This window comes from Nymphaea colorata, chromosome 3, assembly GCF_008831285.2.
Source record: "Nymphaea colorata isolate Beijing-Zhang1983 chromosome 3, ASM883128v2, whole genome shotgun sequence".
NCBI lineage: Eukaryota > Viridiplantae > Streptophyta > Magnoliopsida > Nymphaeales > Nymphaeaceae > Nymphaea > Nymphaea colorata.
Genome location: NC_045140.1, coordinates 7049784 through 7070067, shown reverse-complemented (window position 1 = coordinate 7070067; position 20284 = coordinate 7049784). Strand labels below are relative to the sequence as shown.

General features: G+C 37.1%; 2 protein-coding genes across 2 annotated transcripts; one reads left to right on the top strand and one right to left on the bottom strand.

The window, feature by feature from the left end:
• The first annotated feature begins 1249 nt into the window (after positions 1-1249).
• On the top strand, positions 1250-5791 carry LOC116249693 (single-stranded DNA-binding protein, mitochondrial-like). Its single transcript, XM_031622896.2, has 5 exons — positions 1250-1367; positions 1435-1667; positions 1749-1975; positions 2108-2208; positions 5313-5791. Exons 1-5 carry the CDS (start codon positions 1313-1315, stop codon positions 5390-5392), a joined length of 696 nt encoding a protein of 231 aa, XP_031478756.1. The 5' UTR covers positions 1250-1312; the 3' UTR covers positions 5393-5791.
• A 3119-nt stretch (positions 5792-8910) lies between these two features.
• LOC116249856 (uncharacterized) lies at positions 8911-10476 on the bottom strand. Its single transcript, XM_031623158.2, has 2 exons — positions 9948-10476; positions 8911-9330 (listed from the first exon to the last, which is right to left on the bottom strand). Exons 1-2 carry the CDS (start codon positions 10023-10025, stop codon positions 9082-9084), a joined length of 327 nt encoding a protein of 108 aa, XP_031479018.1. The 5' UTR covers positions 10026-10476; the 3' UTR covers positions 8911-9081.
• Between the last annotated feature and the right edge of the window lie 9808 nt (positions 10477-20284).

Here is a 20284-nt window from a genome sequence, read left to right as displayed (position 1 = left end):
AAAAGCAGCTAAATTCTGTTGAAAATCTTGCAAAAAATGTTTTATTTCAATCCTAGAGCCTTTTTCTCAACATAACAAAGTTTGATTAGCAGTCTTATCGTTGGGCAGCCCCTATAGCTTCTTCTCCACTTGTTTTCTCAACCTTTTTAGCCTCTGGTGCCATTATATACGCTACACCAAACCCAAAATCCGCGACTATGCTGATCTCCTAAGTGCTGCTTAAAAATCTCCAGCGCTATTGCTTTATGACCAAATGCCTGTCCAGGGAAGGCCTCCATATGGAACCTGAACTCATTAGCCTCCTCTCACACCTTACGTACAAAAGCTCAATCCAATTTGCATTTTCCTTATATCATGTATATTTTCAATTTGGGTTTGCCATCTCCTTCAGATTGCAGCATAAATGAACTCATTGAACATCCTACAACATTAGCTGTTAGGGTGAAAGCCAAAAGCCACTTCTATCTATTGTGCTTCTCATGGCATATACATGCGATGGGGTCTCTATGGCTATTAAGCAGTTCCTGTAACTGAAGCAAACATCCACATCCCTCTTTCAGTCGGCATACATACGTTTGTTGGCCCTTCTTTAGATTTTTAGAAAATCAAAAGTTTATTTGTAAATTTTAAAAAGTTTAGTTTAACGTATAAAAAGTTTGAAAAATTATATTTCCATCAAAATTTTAGTTTAACATATAAAAAGTTTGAAAAATTATATTTTGAACATGTTAGAAATTTAAAACTGTAGTTTCAAAATTTTAAAGGAGGCCCAAATATAAATTGTCAATATATATATATATATATATATATATTCAACTAAATTTTTTTGATTTATATATAAAATTTTAAAGTTTTTAAAATCTAATAAAGGGCCAACGGCCTTACTTGCCACCCCTTCCCTCCGTCCTTCTGCCCCCACATGCCTGTCTAGAACAGACATGAAAAGTCTACCAAACTAACCAAGCATAAGATCTTCTCTTCTCTAATTTCAAGACTTCATTCAAAGTATTCAACTCTTATCTATTGTTTTGTTACAATTTGCATTTAAGAAAATTCTAAAACATACGGTTAAGTGCACGATTTTTTATCAGATAACTGCGTAGAAATCATTTATACAATCAAAGCAAATAATTGTGGATGCCATGTGTCATTTTATTTGAGAAATAATTTAAGAACTATTTTTAAAAAGTTAAATAAAATAAAAAATACTTCTTTCTAAAGGGCCGATACGACACGAAAACGACCGTCTTGGAGGGTTTTGGAAGGGTTTAAGCACGAGAGGGAGTGAGAGAGCGCGAGCAAGGGAGAGGCCATGGCGTCCTTCACTACACTGTCTCGTCTGACCCGTTCCCTCTTCAGAATCTCAGGTAACCCTGTCATCTTTCTCCCTCTCTACCCCTAAAAGGGTTACTGTTGATGGCGGTTGGTTTCCAGAGTGGTCGACGCGTCCTGCGTCGCATTGGCGGAATCTCTGCACTTCTCGTTCCGGCGATGAAGAAACCGAGGAAAGAAGCGGCTCATCATCGGACTCTTCGGAAAGTGACTCCGACGTCCCGGAAAACGCCATCGAGGAACAATCAGCGTCCCCTTCTCCGCCCACCACTGGTTTGAACCAAAGGGGGTTTCCTTACCTTCTCGACAACGGCATGGACGCCGGTATCTACAAGGTACTTTCATCCATGGGAGGCTTTGTATTTTCCCTTTTTCTGTGAGGAATGCTTAGGGTTCACAGATGGTGGGAATGGCAGGCGATCTTGGTGGGGCAGGTTGGGCAGTCGCCGGTGCAGAAGAAGCTGAAGAACGGGCGGACAGTGACTCTTTTCTCGGTTGGAACGGGAGGGATCAGAAACAATCGCCGGCCATTTGATAATGAAGATCCAAAGGAATACGCGGGGCGATGTGCGGTGCAGTGGCACCGTACCTGCATCTACCCGGAGCCATTGGGCAGAGTCGCAATGGAGCACGTGAAATTAGGGTCAGCTCCGCCCGTTCCGGTTCTCCTTCAAACATCTTGATCGCGCGTTTTGGAACTTTTGGACTTATCTCACTTTTTGCTTGATTAGGAGTCGTTGGACCTTCTGGAAGATGAGAATTTTTCTTTTTGTAGGTCAATTCTGTATATTGAAGGGAATTTGGAGACTAAGGTGTTTACTGATCCCATAACGGGTCTTCCCAGGCGTCTGCGAGAAATTGCCATTCGTGCGGATGGTATGATCTTCGCTTCGCTTTGTTCTCCCAATTTGTTTTAGTTTTTGTCTGCATGTAGAGCTCTCATGGAATCCTAAACATGGATAAGTATCTGCGAAATGGTCATGGCCAAAGCTAACTTATGTCATTATCAATAGATTCATAGGTGACAACTGTTTTCGCTTTGATTCTATTTCTTCCACACTCTGGAGTTTCTTGTAGAGAAAAGTTTTATTACGAATGCTTACTCTGACCACATTTTTTTCTGGATGTTAATCTTATCTTATTTTATCAAGTAGGTGACGTTTCTTTCTTCTTCCATGAATTATCAAGTTTAACATTCATTTTCTATATTCCAGATTTTCCTCTCTGATTTTGGTGCATACCCCATGGCTATTCTATCTGTGTTCATATTCTTGTGCTCGATTTAGAAATTGTGATCATTCTCTTCTTGGTACGCATAGTCGAGTGCAAACTCATGCATGTTTGTGTTCTTGACTATGTTGGCTAATCAGTAAAAAACCATTTGTAGACTTTATTACTTCCTTTATAAATTGGTAGTCGTAATTCTGTTGATAAACCATTTTGGTCCTAAAAAAAATGTCTGATTAGTCATTTGAAGTCTGAAGTCTGTACCTGGTTTCACTTATTACCGTGAGTATTGATGCTGCTCTCTGATGCCCCTTATCTCCTTTGCATTGCCTCTCTTCAGATGACTATCTGAGGATGAGCTATTTTTAAGAGGTAAGTGATATCTTATATCAACATCTATAAATTTGCATTTCAAAATTTTCAACTCCTATATTCCCATTTTTTTGTTAATATATTCTAGTGACTTTTGCTGCTCTCTTTTGCAAATGAAAAGAAAGTTTTCTTTTTGGTCTCAAAAGTTCTAGGAAGTTTATTTTCTTTTTTGTGGTCTAAAAGGACGTTTTGACTTGCTCAAGCATGGGGTCTTCACACTGATAGAATGTGTATCATTGAAGACTGAAATGCTAAGTATCAGTGAGAAAAATATTGGGAAACTGGCAAACATAAATATTCTATGGCGAATATTTGGTACAACTGAAAAGATGAACACTGATGTCGTATAGTGACTAATTGTACCCAGATAAACATGAAGATTATGTTTTTTATTTAAGTAGAATGGAAACAGGGATTAACAACATCAGATGTGATCGAATGGTTAAAGGCAAAGTATGGGCTTGCTACTTGCTGGAGGAAAGGCAAGGGATGAGCTTGCTATTTGCTGGAGATGACATGCCAAAATGTAGAGCTTTCATGTTGTTGCTTTGAATAGATGTGTAGAGCGAAAAGAATGTTTTAACAGTCAAATTGTTCTCATGTTCATAGTTCCTTTCTTATGCTGCACTAGCTAGAGTTCTGAAGCTGCTGTTGATATGCATGCTGATGGTACTAAAAAAAAATTCACATACCACGGTTTAATCTGAACTGCAAAACTATTTGCAGGTGATTTAATATGACTTCTTGTATGTGTATGTACTATGTAGGAAATATACAACCAAACATCGTAATCAATGGGAATATATTCATTTAGGGTAAGACTTTGAGTTTCTGCTATGGCTTTGGATAGACCATTGTTTCGTCTCAAAGGGTCTCATATGATCCTGGCTCCTTGGTTTATTGGATTGTCAACTCTTGTCATTTCCAAGCACTTTCACAGATTCTGAAATCCAGATTCAGAAATGGCATACTTAGATTGACTTGCTTTTTTTTTCTGTTTTGTACTTAAAGTACATGGTATATTATTTAGTAAAGGAACTTTGTTTATCAAAGTTCTTATATACAAAATCATTCAAATTGGCTCATAGATGCTATATAACAAGTATATGGTGAACTACACACCCGATAGGAAAATATAGCGAGTACGTGGAATTTCTAAAAGCAACTTTTTGAAGATCCCTTGCATACTGTCATTCACATAGCAGCATATTTGGTATGGCTCCACTGTGGTGCAATCTGTTAAGGCAGTTACTTATTTTCTTTACTCCATGTTATATAGCCATGTATGTGATGTTTTCTTTATGCAGCTTAAATATCTGTGAATAAATTTTCTCAGGTTAAGAGGGATTAGTCTTCATCGATGAAACATGGTACGTCTGTTTAAGCAGTGACCCTTGTTGACATGGGTTTGGGTATGGGTACAGTCTTGGACACAGCCCGGACACAGTCCAAGCAATGTCGGCTATGGTCTACATGCCCAAGCCTGTATCCATCCAAATCTGGACTCGGTCAACTTAGGCAGAGTCCATTTCAGTCAAAAAATTAAGTCTTTTTTTTTTTTTTTTACTGTCTTTACTATGGTGAACAACAGTCTTCGTTCAGATGAAGGCTGCTGTTCTTTGTTGGGTTCCTTGTGCGGCATTGGACTTCTCCACCGTCTGGCGAGTCGGCGACTTTTTCCGATGGGCTGTGCTATTTCTGGAAATCTTAATGAATGTAATTTTCCAGCCTATTTGTGTATAAATATATATACACGTATCCCTGTACCCATGATTTTTTAACTTGGTCTGCACCTGTGCCTAAACCGGCACCCATACCCGAACCCACAATCTGTACCCATGTGACATAGGTCTTCATAATTGTAGACCTTGTGATTGGTAGCCTGGATACCTTAGATATCTATTAGAAACTGTGCTGTAGGTTCATGTGGTGTAGTTATAACTTTAAGTCATTTGATATTCGACTTTACACTTTTGTTAGAGAAATGTTTTAGTAAGAGTGGCTTTTATATCGTCAGGCTTGTCCTTTTCTGCTGAAACATGGAAATGTATGATTAGTGTAAGTCCTCCTACTGTCATAATAAATTAGAACTGAAACTTTGTGACATTAGAAGGTGCACTGTTATTGCAGTCGCCTGGCAGGCTGCCAAACTTTTGTGTGACGTTTCCAGCATTTCGTGCAATCACCTTCAACACCATATTATGTAGATTCATGACCACTCGCTAGTGACCTCATCCCCAGGTTGATATGTAGTTATGTACTGTTGCCCCTGGCTTGCTGGGTTGCACAATTGCACTTATGAATATCTGCTATATTTGGTTACATTTAATTAGTACTTGGAAGTCATGCTTCATTTTGACAGTCAGTGGATTGATGTACAGGTAGATTGGTATTCTTGAGTAAAGAAAGTGATACTGGGGAGCCACCTTCAGCAGTTGTAAGAAACGTAGGCTATTTTTGAAGCTCTTGCTTGTGGCTTTATTGGGATAAGAGGAAAGTTCCGGTTCACTCAATAGTGACTTTATGATAATGGTTTGAACAGTAAAGCCTGGCAGCATGCATGTGGTTCATTCAGCAGTTGTCTAGGATAACGTCTCCAATTGAAAGCTCCTTTTCTTTTTGTGATTTGTACCAGGCAGCAACAGTGTCCTTCACCAGAATAGACACCCAGCAACAGAAAGGGAGGTGTGGCAGGTGGAAATTGTTTCCACTTTTATTCATGATATTCACAAGATTAAGGCTTCTTTTAGCAGTTGGGTCAATTTGAGCTTTATCATTGGTCAAGCGTTTGGCTGTCTTCTACTTTAGTATTGCATTTCCCATATTTATTATCTTATCTTCTACTTTAATTTGCAATTCCCATTATTGTTATCATATACGTAGTTTCACGTCCTTTTGCCACTTAATCTGCATAACTTTGTGAAGGTAGTAAAAGATTGTTGTCAAAACATTCTAATTGTCGGTCACGTCATGTGTCCTTCCGTGTTTCTGCTTGGCACCTTTGGAGGAATGTGATCTTTACTGAGTGCTTTCATGTCCACCCCCACTTAATCTGCATCCCCTTGTGATAAAAGGCGTAAAAATTGATGGCAAAATATTTCAATGATCCGTCGCGTGTCCATGATGCCGTTGGGCATTGTGTTGAGGAGGAATGTGATCCTTATATGTGCTTTCATGTCCTTGACCGCTGGTTCTCGATTTGACATGGCAATATTTTCTTCTTCAAACGTCATTTCATTCTTTTCTAATAACCGTTCAGAGCCTTGCTCCTCAGCGTTCCTGATTTCATAAACTATGTACAGTAGATGCTTCTTTGTTGCAAAATTTTGGGATCCTAAATGAACCATCAGCATCTTTATCAGATCCAAGGGTTTGAGTAACTCTGGGATGATCACTTTACCTCTCATTTTACTGATCACCTTGTACACAGATCTCATGAATGGCGCTGTTAATTGCATTGACTATTGTCAGTTATACCAAACGATTCACAATGCCTTTAGGTTGCGGCAAAATTAGGAATGCTTAATCATTGCTGTTGCCAAAAGCTTAAGTTTGCCATTGCAGAAACCAAATTTCCGAACGGTTATCACGGGAGCTAGTTGTTCCTCATATCTGTATAGAACATGTCAAGGAAATTTAGCATAGGGAGGGCTCTAGAAGATTCTACGAAAACGACGAGCAAGCTTTGGACTTTTTGGAGGCACTTCCTCATCTAGGGACGGTGCCAAAGATCATGATCTTTAAATCAGTTCAGCTCTCAAGTAAACATTTACTAGTCGCTTGATGTTGAGGCACTCCATAGACAGAGAGCCAAGTTGAGAAATCGCATTGGTCTGAGTTCACAGAGCTAGACGTCATGAAAACTCCATGACCAAAGCAAGGGGCTTGCTTTATTGTCAGTAAAGTGGAATGCAACAAGTTTTAGTGCTTTATCGGCCAATTTAATGTGCATTATTATTATGTTTGTTCTCTTGAAGGCCAGCAACTGCATTGCATATCCTTGCTTGTTTTATATCTGAGTCAGGGATACCTATGTTTGCTTGTGTATCTGAAATTCTGGGATATCCAAGTGTATATCCTGGAAATCCATGAGACTTTCCCCCTGAGTAGGCTTGTGATGTGATGCACTCCTGGAAGCAGCATACGTGTGCAATTAGAAGCAAACTCACAGGGAAAAACTTGTTTAACTTATGTGAATTGCATTAGAATTAGAAATTTAAAGAGTTCCAACTAGTTGGTCTTTTACAGAAATCCATTTTCGAAAACGCACGACCTAATTGCCGTAATTACAGCACCATAGTCAATTTCACGGTGCAGGATCCAGATTGAGGAGCATTTTGGTAGCAGAGTGTGCATGGGATACCCAGACGGTAGATTGAAACTACTTGTCAATGGATTTCAAGCGCGATCTCAGCAAGGACTTGTGTCTCCATTTGGTCATCAAAGAACAGAGGAAGGCATGTTTCTGCAATTTTATCCCTTCATAGTGTCCAAGTGATGGAAAAGCCTTTGGGTGTGAAACAGAAGGCGTTAGAACTCGGTAAATGCCACTGCAGTAGCAGCCTTTGTTACAAGATGTAACCATCAAACTCTTTGTCGTTTACATCTGTTGAGGAAACGACGCTTTCATAAGGCAAAGAGAGAGTGGTTTGATGTCACCACTTACAGGCGCCGAAACTGGCATTGTCACCAGATTCACATGGGCAGATTCAATTCAGTTTGACAATACTGTGGCTCATTTTTCCCGAATATTAAGATGCCACTGCCTGCCAGCAAGCAGAACCAGTAAGGCAATAAATTTGAGCCCCAAATGAACAATAGAAATTTTAAATACCACTGCCGCTAGCACCTTTAACAACCCCACCTCTCTCTCTCTCTCTCTCTCTCTCTCTCTTGTACACACACACACACACAGAATTTTAATGGTCAGTTGGAGCATACTGCTAAAGTTGCCAAAATAAAAATTAATAAAAAATTACATTCGTTAGTGGGAATTCCCTCAAAAGAAAAGTTTCCCCTCACCGAAAATCAAGATAAGTGGGCACTCAACTGCACATCCTTGTCCCACGAAATTAATATAACATTGAATCAGTGAGATGCATACGTCCTCAGAGCAGTGCAGTAGATAACTTGAAATAGTGGGCCACATCTTCTAATGAACAATATATATATCTTTTCTTTTTAATAAACAATACTATTGTACATCTATGTCCAATTTACAAACTACTGTAACCAGCAAATTGGTAAGGTGCAATATGGTCTCCGATAAGTCCCGGCAGATGTCCTTAATTTTTAAGCCACATAAGATACCACTTATGCCAGTCGTCCTTTTCAGTAAAACAACAGGGTACCAAGTATACCACTATCTGTATCATTGGCCATCACATCTAAGACAAATACGCCGTCATCACAAGAACCCCAGAATCTGTGGGAGGAGATCTCATAGAAACAAAGAATAACAAGCGAAGAGAGAAGACAGATCCTCTCTCTCAAAAACTTTGGCCATACGGGCACGGGCCTACCATGTTCTGCAAGAATCTACCCTTGGAAACCAACTCATGGTCTGTATCCCTCTTTTTTTCCTGTGGACGAGTGATTGCATTTCACACTCTTACGACACATCCATGCGGTAGAGAAAAAGAAAGTTTCAGAGGAAAATTACAATCTAACAAGTAACAACAACGGCAACCACACAAATAATTGCAGCCAGTTAAGCAACTCTTCAGTGTTTTTAATGCCACACCCAACTACCAACCTGCCACCCACCTTAGTTTCCTTTTACATGCTTCCGCACTGAACAGGCAAGCAATAATAACAAATAAAAGCTTCCAATACACTTGAAAAACACAGGAGGCAAACGGGAGGGTCTTCACACTCCTTGACCAAGAACTGTAGCTCAGAAGTATAATATCTTTTCTTTTTCCTTTTTTGTTGTCAAAATCAGAACGACATTAAACATTCAATAAATACAGTGAGTGATTAACCAGGCCAAGAAGAAATAAATCTTGTATTAAGACTGCAGCAACACAATGCCAACCCTTTATGAATACCAAACAAAGACGAAAAAGAGGATTTCATCAATCGATCCTTACAACAACACCATCACAAATTCCCAAGATCAAAAGGGAGAAGAAAGAGGGGGAGTTGAGATCAAAGACTGCATCCGAAGCAGTTACAGGTTTTGGGGACGAAAGAACAGAACCCAAATGGTCTGTTGGGGATGTTGCAGGTAATCGCGTAGCAGCAAGGAGACACTAAACAGAGGCGCCTTGGCCCATCACAGCATGTACAGAGTGCACAAATCTGAAAACTCCCAAGTCGCCTCCTGCTTTCGTTGAAAAATGGTCTTATTACTTGTCCTCCAATTGGTACAAGGGTTGATGAGACATTTGAATCCACCTTAAACACGACAGAATTTGTCAAATTTTGTTCAGATTCAAGGGCAGTACACCACAAAAGGCAAACTCCACTCAAGGTAAAGATAAGAGGGAGAGTAAAAAAAATCCCCACCAATGTGCTGACCCCAACAAACATCCCAAAAAGAAAAAGAAAAAAAAAACAATTTCAAGAGCCCATCATTGCTTTATCGGAGACCCAATTCTGATTTCAGAGAAAGCAAAATGTTCCTGGTAACAAAAAGTACAAGCAATGGCTTCCTCAATCAAGAATTAATCGACATTCAATCATCTTCAAGCTACAAGGCAAGGGAAACAAAAGCCACTCTCACAAAACCATAATCAAAATCTGGCCCCAAATCACCATCAGCCCACAAGTTCCCACTGACACCGACAAGAAGAAAAAAAATGGAAGAAAAGAAGAGAAAAAGAAAAGGACAACCCAATAAAGCCAAACAAGAAAAGCAAAAGCAACATCAAATCCTCATATGCTCGTCACTATTTACCAAAACAACCAGCAATTTCACTAAGAGAGAGAGAGAGAGAGAGAGAGAGAGAGAGAGAGAGCACCCATCCAAGCAAAAACACACACAAAGTTCAAATCAAACATCTAGAACTCACAGGAGAGCAGCTTCCATGGTTGACAACAGATGCAGCAAGCAGCACCAGCAGCAGGTGTACAAAGACTCCAACGGCCATGGCCTCAACTACAGAAACCACCAATACTACAAAAAAGGGAAAAACAAAAGAACAAATACGCGTTGCTTCTTGGGCTAAACGGCCACAATGGCAGCCTTAGAATGTGGTTGAGAGCAAAGCAAGCGGACAAGGAATGAGAGATGGGAGTGGGAAACGTGGGCTATGAGAGGAGGGACGAAGGAGGTCTCCCCTTGTGGGCTTATTTTTTTATTTTCATGTTGCAGTGGGGACAGCAAAAAGGGATGTCTTCTGGTTGAAGATGGGGAGATGGAGGTGGAGGAGGAGGAGAAAAGCCGCAAAAGAGAGGATCAATCGGTGGCGCTCTGCTGATTGGGCCTGTAAAACCAGATTCCCTCGGCAGGGACTGAGGCCGCAACTCGCGTCAAACGAGCCGACGAGCAGGAAGGCGAGAAGGCAGGCGCCCTGGCCCTCCTCCCTTCCTTCCTTTTATGTGGCTCACGCCACACCTGTGAGGCTTTGCTTCACACGTGCTCGAGAGCATGACAAATCGAGTAGAGCAACTTTTGTTTTTCACAAAGAAAGCAAACGGTATGGATTTGAGCTTTACTACGCAAAATTTGTGTTTTTTTTCTTCTTGTTGCTAGAAAATGGAGATGTTAATAGATCTTAAACTGCTGTAAAAAAGTATGACATGAAAAGAATTTGATGTCGAATTAAGAAATTTTGGATTTAAAAGATGAGATCCAATCAGATTCAGATTTAAGTAAATAGATGACGGGATCTAGTTTTAAACAAATATTCTATATTTAAGGTTCATATATTTCAAAAGTTATATGTGGAGTTTAATTGAAGTCTCCCTTGCTTGGTTCAACTTCATTAACATAAGTGAGCTATTAGAACTAGTGACAAGCCACCTATGAACTACGAGTTCCAGCCGTTGCACCAACCCCCTTCGAAACAAGTTCGGGTCTCTGAACGTTTCTTGACAGGGTTTAATCTGACTCCTTCAGCCATTAACTTAGGTTAGGTCATGAACCTTTGACTGAGTTTAGTTCTTAACTTTTATACGCCTATTTCGAGTAGGCTCTGACGGCTCAGTCTCAATGCTGAGCCCAAGCCCTGGTCAGTCTATGCACAACCTAATTTGGGCCCGGTTCAGTTTTTATCGAATTCAACCATTCTTTTTTTTTTTTTAATTCGTTAATATCTGGATTTACTTTACAAGACCAAATTTGGATAAGTTGATTGAAAAGATTTCTTAACAACCCAAATCAGGTACCGGGCTCTGGTTTTAAAAAAAACTGCAAATTAGATCCAAATCTGGCTTCCTCCTCTTTTGGTTGCTTTGCATGTCGAATATTTTGCAATTCTTTGATTCTTTCTCAATAAAAGAGAGGGACGGTTTTCCCCCAGCAGGTCTGCATCGGAAATCCAAATCTGATTGGTAATTGGATCCATATCTTTTTTTTTTTTTTTGCAAGATTAGACTAAGAGAAATCAAAGTTGTGTCCATGATTGGATATAGATCCCTGCTTTTTATTATATTTAGATTGTGTTAAAGCTTAAAATGGGATTTGGAACTCATTGTTTCCTAAGTGTAAGATTTAAAGAATAGGTCTAATCAGATGGAGTTTCCGAATGAGAAAAATATAAAGAGCTCAATATAACTTAATTTATATTTCACTTTTATGTTCAAATCTTGCCTAAGGCTAAGTTTATCCGGGTTTTCCATATAAGGTCAAGGAGATCAGAAAGCTCATTTATTTTTATAATCAATTATATTATACTTAAACATGTACCAGTACCGAGAAAGATACAAACAACTAAAAACAACAAACTGGAGTGTTTCCAGTAAAAGCCTAGTTAAGGATGTCGATTGATTGGATTTGAATCGAATACACCCTTAACCATATTCACTTTTTAGGATATTCACATACTCGGATTCAAATATGAACAAAGAAAAGTCATATCGGAATTCGAATCTGAAAGCTGATTTCACAATCTGAACATGATCTGAATCTATTCTTTTACATTTGTATCTAAATCCAAACTTAAATTTTGAATTGAATCTGACCGATTTTCAAAATGGACAAGTATTGAATATAGGATGATTATTTAAAAACTAAATCCAATCATATATATATATACATATATATATATGAATCCAAATCTGGTCGGAAGTTGTTTCTTAGATCTAAATCCAATCTGATTTCTTAATCGGATATTAAACTTTTTTCTACATCTAACTTTTTTAGAATGGTTCAATTAGACATCTGAACCAAATAGGTATATTGACATCCTTATGCCTAGTGCATCCTGTGTAGAACACTCTCAAGCCATTCTCAGCATTTTCCTTTTCAATTCATGGTATTTTTTGTTTTCTCAAGTTTTCATCCTTTAAAAAAAAAAAAGAGTACATAAGAAGGTAGTGGGGGTAGAAGCATACCTCGAAGAGGCTAAAGCCCCTCTACCTTTCTTTCTGCTTATAGAATCCAGGCTGTGTTGGGGACCCAGGTGAGGAATGAGACACCTATCAACTAAGCATCAAATAGTTGATGTTTGTTGTTCAGATGAGTAGCGTCTATAAGAATTGAGTTGACAATCAGCTTTTTATCGCTTTACCAGTCCAACCAGCTACATTGTACCCCTCAAGACCATTCTACGAGGAGAAACCAACCGGCTACTTTCGCCAATAGAAAGAGACAAGATATCCTCATCCGCACACCTTCATCGTATCGTCAAGTTCAGATTCCCCCTTCTTAGTCGGACAGCTTTCTTTACAATAGACTGGGAAATTGATATCAACAAAATTGTGGTTGTCCTTACCACTGGTTCCAAACCCTCTATTCCTTAACTACTTGTGAACTTCACCAAGTTGATAGATACAAAATTCCAGCCTTCACTCAAGTCTTCCTATCGTTCCTCAGTGAGCGATCAAGGCGTTCCTAACTTCCTTGTTGACACCTGCAATAAAAAAAAGCTTTATCTGCTACTTGGAGTCTCAGAATCAGCAGTCTCGGTTGCCGATGCGCTTTAAAAAATTCTTTCAACTCGAAACTTGTAAAGAAAATGATAAGTAAAGGTGGCTCTTGCCGAGAATCAGGAGGGGTTTGATTGCTCGAATAATTCGTTTGCCATGAGGATTAGCTTTATGCCGTATAAACACTTAATAGAAATTATCATTGTGTGAAACTTTTTTATTTTTTTGTTTCCGACTTGAAAGAGATTGCCTTGAAAATCCAAAACTTTACGGAAACTTTCCAGTGCTAAGATTCTTAGGTTTTGAGATCAATATATTTAAGATTAGGTCTTTCTCCTTCGATCTTGTGCTGAGAATAGAAAGATAATCCCATAGTTTGATGGAAGACCAAAGCTTTACCAAAGCTTTTTCTTCTGCTATTTATTTTTCTAAGGTTTATAGTTACTTTTAATGCTTTGAGACGCACTATGCTTCAACTTATATATTGGTACTTCATTCCTTCTTCTTTTACAATAATGTCATGAGAATTCGAAATGAATATTGACTACCCATCAACCTCAGACATATCCGTTTCTCCAACCCCTTTGGGGATTCTGCCTCTAATTTTAACTCAACGTTTAATCAAAGCAAAAAACCTAAAATAATGATTTTAAGTGTCGATGTTAGATCTGAGCTAACATCCTCTTTTTGATAAAAGAAAGAAAATTTACAATGAGCCTTTTGCTACATGTCACGTCATGGATTTTAAATCTAAATTAATGAAGAGAACGGGTTTTTTTTTGTCACCCAAAGCCAAGTGCCTAAGAAAACAAACTTGAATAATGCATCTGAACTTAATGTTATCAAAATTAGTTTTTGAATTTGATTTAACAAATTGAACTGGAACCAAAATCATCTATGAAACATGTTGGATAAAAATTGTGTTTTTTAGTTTAAAAATCAGATAAAAATTTAAATGAAAAGATAAAAAGTTAAAGCACAGGACTAAACAACTTTGCTAGAGAAAACAAAATAAATTAAAAATGAAAGGGACAACCCATATTAATTTATAAATTAAGCTTAACCGAAATATGCAAATCTAGTACCTAAATTAAGCATAACAAAAACAACTTTTATCTATACTTAGTTGGAACACTTATAAGTTTTATTTGTAGAAAATAAAATTTGTAAATATCAATTTTATTGCCTTTTTTTAGAAAATCTATAAACACCTAAACAAACCACTATCTTTCTCTCTTAATCGATATACATATATATATATATATATACAAGACCCTCATGCGTTAGACATTGATGGTAATGTCGAGATCACCTTGCAAATGTAAAATCCTAGAAACCAAATTACTTTGAGAAAAAGAGAAAAAGAAAGAAAATAATAAAACAAATGAGTTTCATTAAACTCAACCGGGTGTCTCTTTTGAGAATATTTAAGACTATTCTTTTATATTTGCAAATTCATTACTACCACCTTTTAATCTTTCTAGAATCGATGGCCCCAATGATTCCCATCATTATGGGAGATATATAAGAATTGACCGGTGCTAATGTATGAAAAGTAATTAAGATCTCACAAATGGTTCCCGGGGCCGTCCCATTTCATCTAATCAAACTGCCACGATTGTAAAGTCGAAGAAAGAAAAAACTGTTGGAAGGGGTCTTCGTGCCCCGCTTTCTCTTTGCTGACCTCTGTCTCTCTTCTTCTCCCTCCCTTTCCACTCTTTCCTTCATTCCTCTCTCCGCCAATGACGACCAGCACAGTTGATGGCCTCCTTCTCTGATCTCTCTCTCTCTCTCTCTCTCTCTCTCTCTCTCTGGGCTGCTTCGGCAGCAGCTCTTTTCAGCTTTTTCTTTAGTTTTTTTATGGAATTTAAGGTGCCCATGTAAGCAGCGCCCTTTCTTGCAGGACTGTTCGACCAGCTCCCAGGCTGCTTAGGTAACAGCCCATTTTTCATATATATATATATATATATATATTAGGTGGGCAGGTGAATGAAGGGAGGGGCAAAAAGTAGAGAATGTAGGCACGAGCAGGCCACTGACAATTCACAGCGACTGACGAAATGAGGGATGATGATACCAGTAAGAAGCAGGCCATTGTGGGATGAAGAAAGAGAGAGGGCAGGGGGAGAAGAAGTGGAGCTTCACACAATTGCCAGCATAACAGATGGTTGTCCATTTCATTATTTGAGAGATATGTGGGAACCGATGTTATATATATATATATATATATATATATATATATATAATAGCTTGATAGTATAGCAGGATAAAAAAAATTGTTTCTTTCTGTAAATTTTCTAGGAACAACAACAAATTGGGACAAATGATCTTTACTTCCTATAAATACTTATGTATGTAAAATTTCTAACCAAGGTCTACAAATTGTTTAGAACACGTCTGCACATGTTTCTTGCACTGCTTATTCTTTTCATTATTTTTTTGCATTCTAGTTTGTCTGTGTTTCTGTTTTTATTATTTAGTCGTCAGATAACATCTGAGAGCCAGCTAATTTGAATTATCTTTTTCTATTTATTTCTCTTTACATATAAACATAGTGAAACAAGTAGCAATTAGACCCTCATATACTAGACATTGACCAAAATCATATGGGTTGTTGATTACAAGGATACCAGATGTTGGGATTAAACTACAGTATATTATTTCAAGAGTCTGAAATACTCCTCAAGAGAGACAAGGGGTTTCATCTAAGGGAACTCATTTTCTCCCTCTTTCTCTCTTTCCTCCTTTAAAGGATATTTTAAACTATTGATGAACGGCTTGACTTTTATATTTACAACTTAATCTCTGTTGATCTCATTAGAATCGATGGTCTTGATGATTCCTAAAAAAAAAATCAAGTCTAATATATGAGAGTTTGGTATATATCAGCTATATATCACAAGAATAAATAATCATAGGAACACCAGGAAACCGTTCCTAAATTATGGATGGTCATTCTTAAAACTAATTAAAATAGTTGGGTGATCGTTCTTAATATATTGCTAAAAGTGGTATTCCTAATGATCTTTAGAAAGCAGCATGGCCCCTCTTAATAATGACGCATTAAAAACGGTTATTCACATGTATTTCTAAAAGTTAAATTCTCAATTGCATATTTAATATGCATATAAGAATGGTTATTATGGCCGGTGCTCATGCAATTGCTTTAGGAAAAGTAACCCCTATCTTTCTTAACACCTCATATGAATATATATATATATATATATATATATATATATATATATATAGAGAGAGAGAGAGAGAGAGACGGACTTCATATTTCATCAAAATAAAAAATATTGTGCACAAAGATGTGCAATTCTGCTGGACTTGTAGAGAGATGGGGATGGTCTAATCACATTCTCCCTCTATGCGCAGGTTAATGGGTTGTTCCATTGTACCACAAACCCTTATCACATTCCCTATACAACTAGACTACTTCCTTCTTCCTCCTGACGCCTCTTCCTCCTTCTTCTTTACCTTCATACAACATATTTAAAGCAAAAATGACATCTATTTCTTATATTTATGTTACTTTTTTTTGTACTGCCATACCAAGATTGGCGAAAACGCCATACCCGTACCCGCACCCGCACCTATGTGACATAGACTACTACACATCTGCTGGCATTGCCATCTATCATTTATAGACACTTTGTTGCACATATTGCTACAATGATATGTATTCAATAAATGAAGCTTCGTGCTGCATATTTTCATTATGTTATGAAAAGAGACTATTAGTTTGGATTTCAGAAAACATAGATAAATATTGCTGGAAGCAAACTAAAAACTAGTCCAAAATGATATCAAATGTCAAACAAATCACAAACTAAAGAAAAAATCAAAATACAAATCAGCCTGAAAGTTGTAAACAAAATCCTCTACTTTTACCAAAAAGAAATAGCTTTGGTACATAAATGGACTTGTAACTCAATCCTCAAACCATTATGAAATTCAAAGTCAGACTGTACAATACATCTACACACGGTTGGATGATCACCAACAACTTGGAAAGGCTAAAAAGCCAAACTGGCTTATTTGTAACTATCTACAAATTATTGACTTATTGACTACAAATTGGACTGATGGCAGGCAAGCTTCGTTCCAATGAAAAGAGGAATTATGCATGGAACATGAACCACAATATGGTTTTGCTTTAGAATTGTAGGCAATTACAAAAGCATGTTCAAGAAATTGCAAAGAAAAAAAAGAAAAAGAAAATTATGTCTATTGTTTAGTGAATCATTTATTTTCATTATTCAACAAGTCATAACATGAAAATCTTAAAGAAAAATAAAACTGCTTAAGATAATTTTTAAAAACCATTAATAGATGCATTTTGATGTAGTCTTTGAAATTTTGCTCCATTTAGTTGTAAGCAGGGGAAAAAATATATAGACAAGACACTCAAGCTTTTGTGAGCAAAGAGCAGGAGATAGCCTCTTCAGCACTATGAAAGTAAGAACTCGAACCAACACTGATCACCATGTTATAGATACCCTCACCATGTTATAGATACCCTGAGTTGATATTCTACTGCAACCAAAGTACACCTCTAAAGCACTAAGTGAGAGTACATTAGAAAAGCCAACCAGTGATGTATTAGCAAATGGCAAGAAGTCTAGAAGTATCAATTTTTGAATAAGCTGTTGGTGAGATTATACTCAACTATATTGAATAATTTCAAGACATTATAACGGCCTCATTTAGAGCAAGTTTCTGCAGCACTTACGGTATGCATTGTTTGTCTACCTAAATACACTTTTAAACCCTTGCAAAATTCTATCTATACATATATAGTATGTGATTAAGAGCCAACTCCATTTTTGAACAAGTTCTCCCTTGCCCATTTTGCAATCAATATAAAAAACAAAATGACAAGCACAAATTGTTGTAGCAATATTACCTTTGCATGTATTTTCGTAAACAGGCATATACAATGGGAAGATAAATAAAAAACATAATATATTCATTTGCTTAGAGGAAATAAATGATCTTAGGAAGAGGTGGAACAATCAAGTGGTAGTCACAAGCATAAAAAAAGAATAAATGAATATGTAAAACTATGAACAAGGAGTCCATACTACTCACCTAGCAACTAGTTTGACTTCACATCACTTTGAGGTCCCTCAGATCTTTTACTTGGCATATGTTTGGCTGCTACTTTTATAACTCACAATTTTCCTTCTTTTGATGAAGGGGGAGGTTGAGGGTTTGAAGGGGTTAACAATCTTAATTGTTGATTGTCAGACCTTTCTTTTTTATTCAATGATATGAAGTCTTCAATTTCTAAGATGATTTACTGTGTCAATTTTTGGTCTCATTTTCTCTCATGTCTTCCTTTTTGCGTTGCAAGGCTACAAAAAGACATTTGACTCAAAGGATTGAGAACTTAGATGGTAAATTGGACAAGGAAAAAATCTGACCAAATTATTGAAGCATGAGGTGACCTTAATTGTTTTTGGTATTTTATCTTAATTTAGCAACTATAGAGTAAGATGTTTTTTTCTTTCTCCTTCGCCTATTCTATCTTTTTTGTTTGGTCTATTATATCTTTTTTGATTTACATAAATCAGTTGCCATGTTACTAAAGTGCATCAAGATGTTTCTCAAATAGGCATTGACTTGGATGTTCTACAAACATGGTTTGTGGATTGGTAGGTTCATTTGATAATTTTCATGTAGCTGATTTCCTTAGTTCTGCATCTTCTACATAACCTACTTCATGAATGAAGATATCAAAATTCACCTTTTTATGGCATTATATTTAGCTATACTATAATTTGTTATTATAAGTTATAGAGTTTGCTTTGTATGTGTGAGAAGCATGATTAGCCTTATTATATTTTAAAAGATACGTAGAGCTAGTGCCGTTGGAAATACAAATTTGTGTTTTATAATGAACAGAAGTATAACATGTTTTAGTCGCGCTTTAGAGAATCAACATATAAAATTGTTACAAATCATATCATAAATGCTACTTCTATGTGATTATGGGGTCTGACTGAGCCATATATAATATTTACTTTCTAGCTACTTGTATACTGCTTTCTAGGCCTGCACCTTGTTGTCATTGCCAATAACATCAGGCTTCCTTTAAAATTTCATAGTTGATAGTGAATAACATGAAATTAGGAGAAGCAGTAACAAGCTACTTTCTTGTTTTGTTGTTTCTATAATGTCATTATGTTCACTCAATTTAAATTGGTGTGCAAGATTTTGATGGTGCTAGAGTATGGTACTTGTGCATTTTTGTTGCAGGCACAAAAGACAAAAAAAATGCTAAAATTCCTATAGGTAAGATTACAAGCATGGAAGTTGTTTATTATGCCATTGACATAATTGTGTTGCCTTGCATTTGAGAAAGATTTTCCTCAATTCTTGTATCTACTAGCATGATCGAGGATGCTAGTTGAATTGGTGTGAAAAATTATGATGTGCATATATTTTTATCTCTTGTACAAACATGAAGTGAGCAGACAGAGACTCTCAATCACCTCTGGGGGTATTTAAACATCCTAGTGCCAAGGTTAGCTTCAAACTCATCTCCCAAGCTACACAATTAATACCCTATACTCTTTGCTGCTTGAATAGAAAGTAAAGTGATGAAGCTCCAAAAAGATAAAATTGTATCAATCTATAACTGACACCATGAAGTTAGGGACAAGTGAGAAGTCAAAGACAAATGCAATCTTCCAACATGTACTGAGGGATTGGAGAAGTCAAAAAGCTTGACAGGGTATTGTACTGTACTTCTACTCTTAGGTCGTCGCCTAAAAACCAAACCTGCAAACATTGCTTTCACTCCATTGAATTTGAGAATTTTAATTCTTTCTGTTTTAACTTTTCATTTCAATCAACAAGAAAGAATTTAATTGATTACTTTACTATAAAAAGAAATGGTGACAAAAGGTTTCCTAATGCATACCATTTCCCGAACAAAAAAATAGACATTCACGTCCATTGATCACCATAGCATATGGTACTGTTCTAACACAAACGATTATCCTCTCATTCATTCCCAACCAAAACCCAAAATGGAGAAGCTAGATTGCAAATACCCTCAATGCACCCTATCATATGCTTTAGATATACCTACTTTCATAAGAAGAGATCTCCCTGTATAATGCACAAGGATATTTAGCAATTCATAGTACAATATATTTTGATCTTAAATGACTTGTTTAAGGAAGGAGGAAAGCCCCTTAGTCCATTCTAATTAACTTGGCCAGAACATTCTTCAATCTTCCCACCATAATTTTTTATATTAACTTGTACACAACAATATAATGGAAAATCAAACTGAAGTCAGTCA

Coding starts and splice junctions, on each gene's coding strand:
- LOC116249856 (XM_031623158.2), bottom strand. CDS start 10,025: ATGGCCGTTGGAGTCTTTGTACACCTGCTGCTGGTGCTGCTTGCTGCA. Junction 9,331..9,947: donor ACCATGGAAGCTGCTCTCCT/GTGAGTTCTAGA, acceptor GTCGTGTTTAAG/GTGGATTCAAATGTCTCATC.
- LOC116249693 (XM_031622896.2), top strand. CDS start 1,313: ATGGCGTCCTTCACTACACTGTCTCGTCTGACCCGTTCCCTCTTCAGA. Junction 1,368..1,434: donor TTCCCTCTTCAGAATCTCAG/GTAACCCTGTCA, acceptor GTTGGTTTCCAG/AGTGGTCGACGCGTCCTGCG. Junction 1,668..1,748: donor TGGACGCCGGTATCTACAAG/GTACTTTCATCC, acceptor TGGGAATGGCAG/GCGATCTTGGTGGGGCAGGT.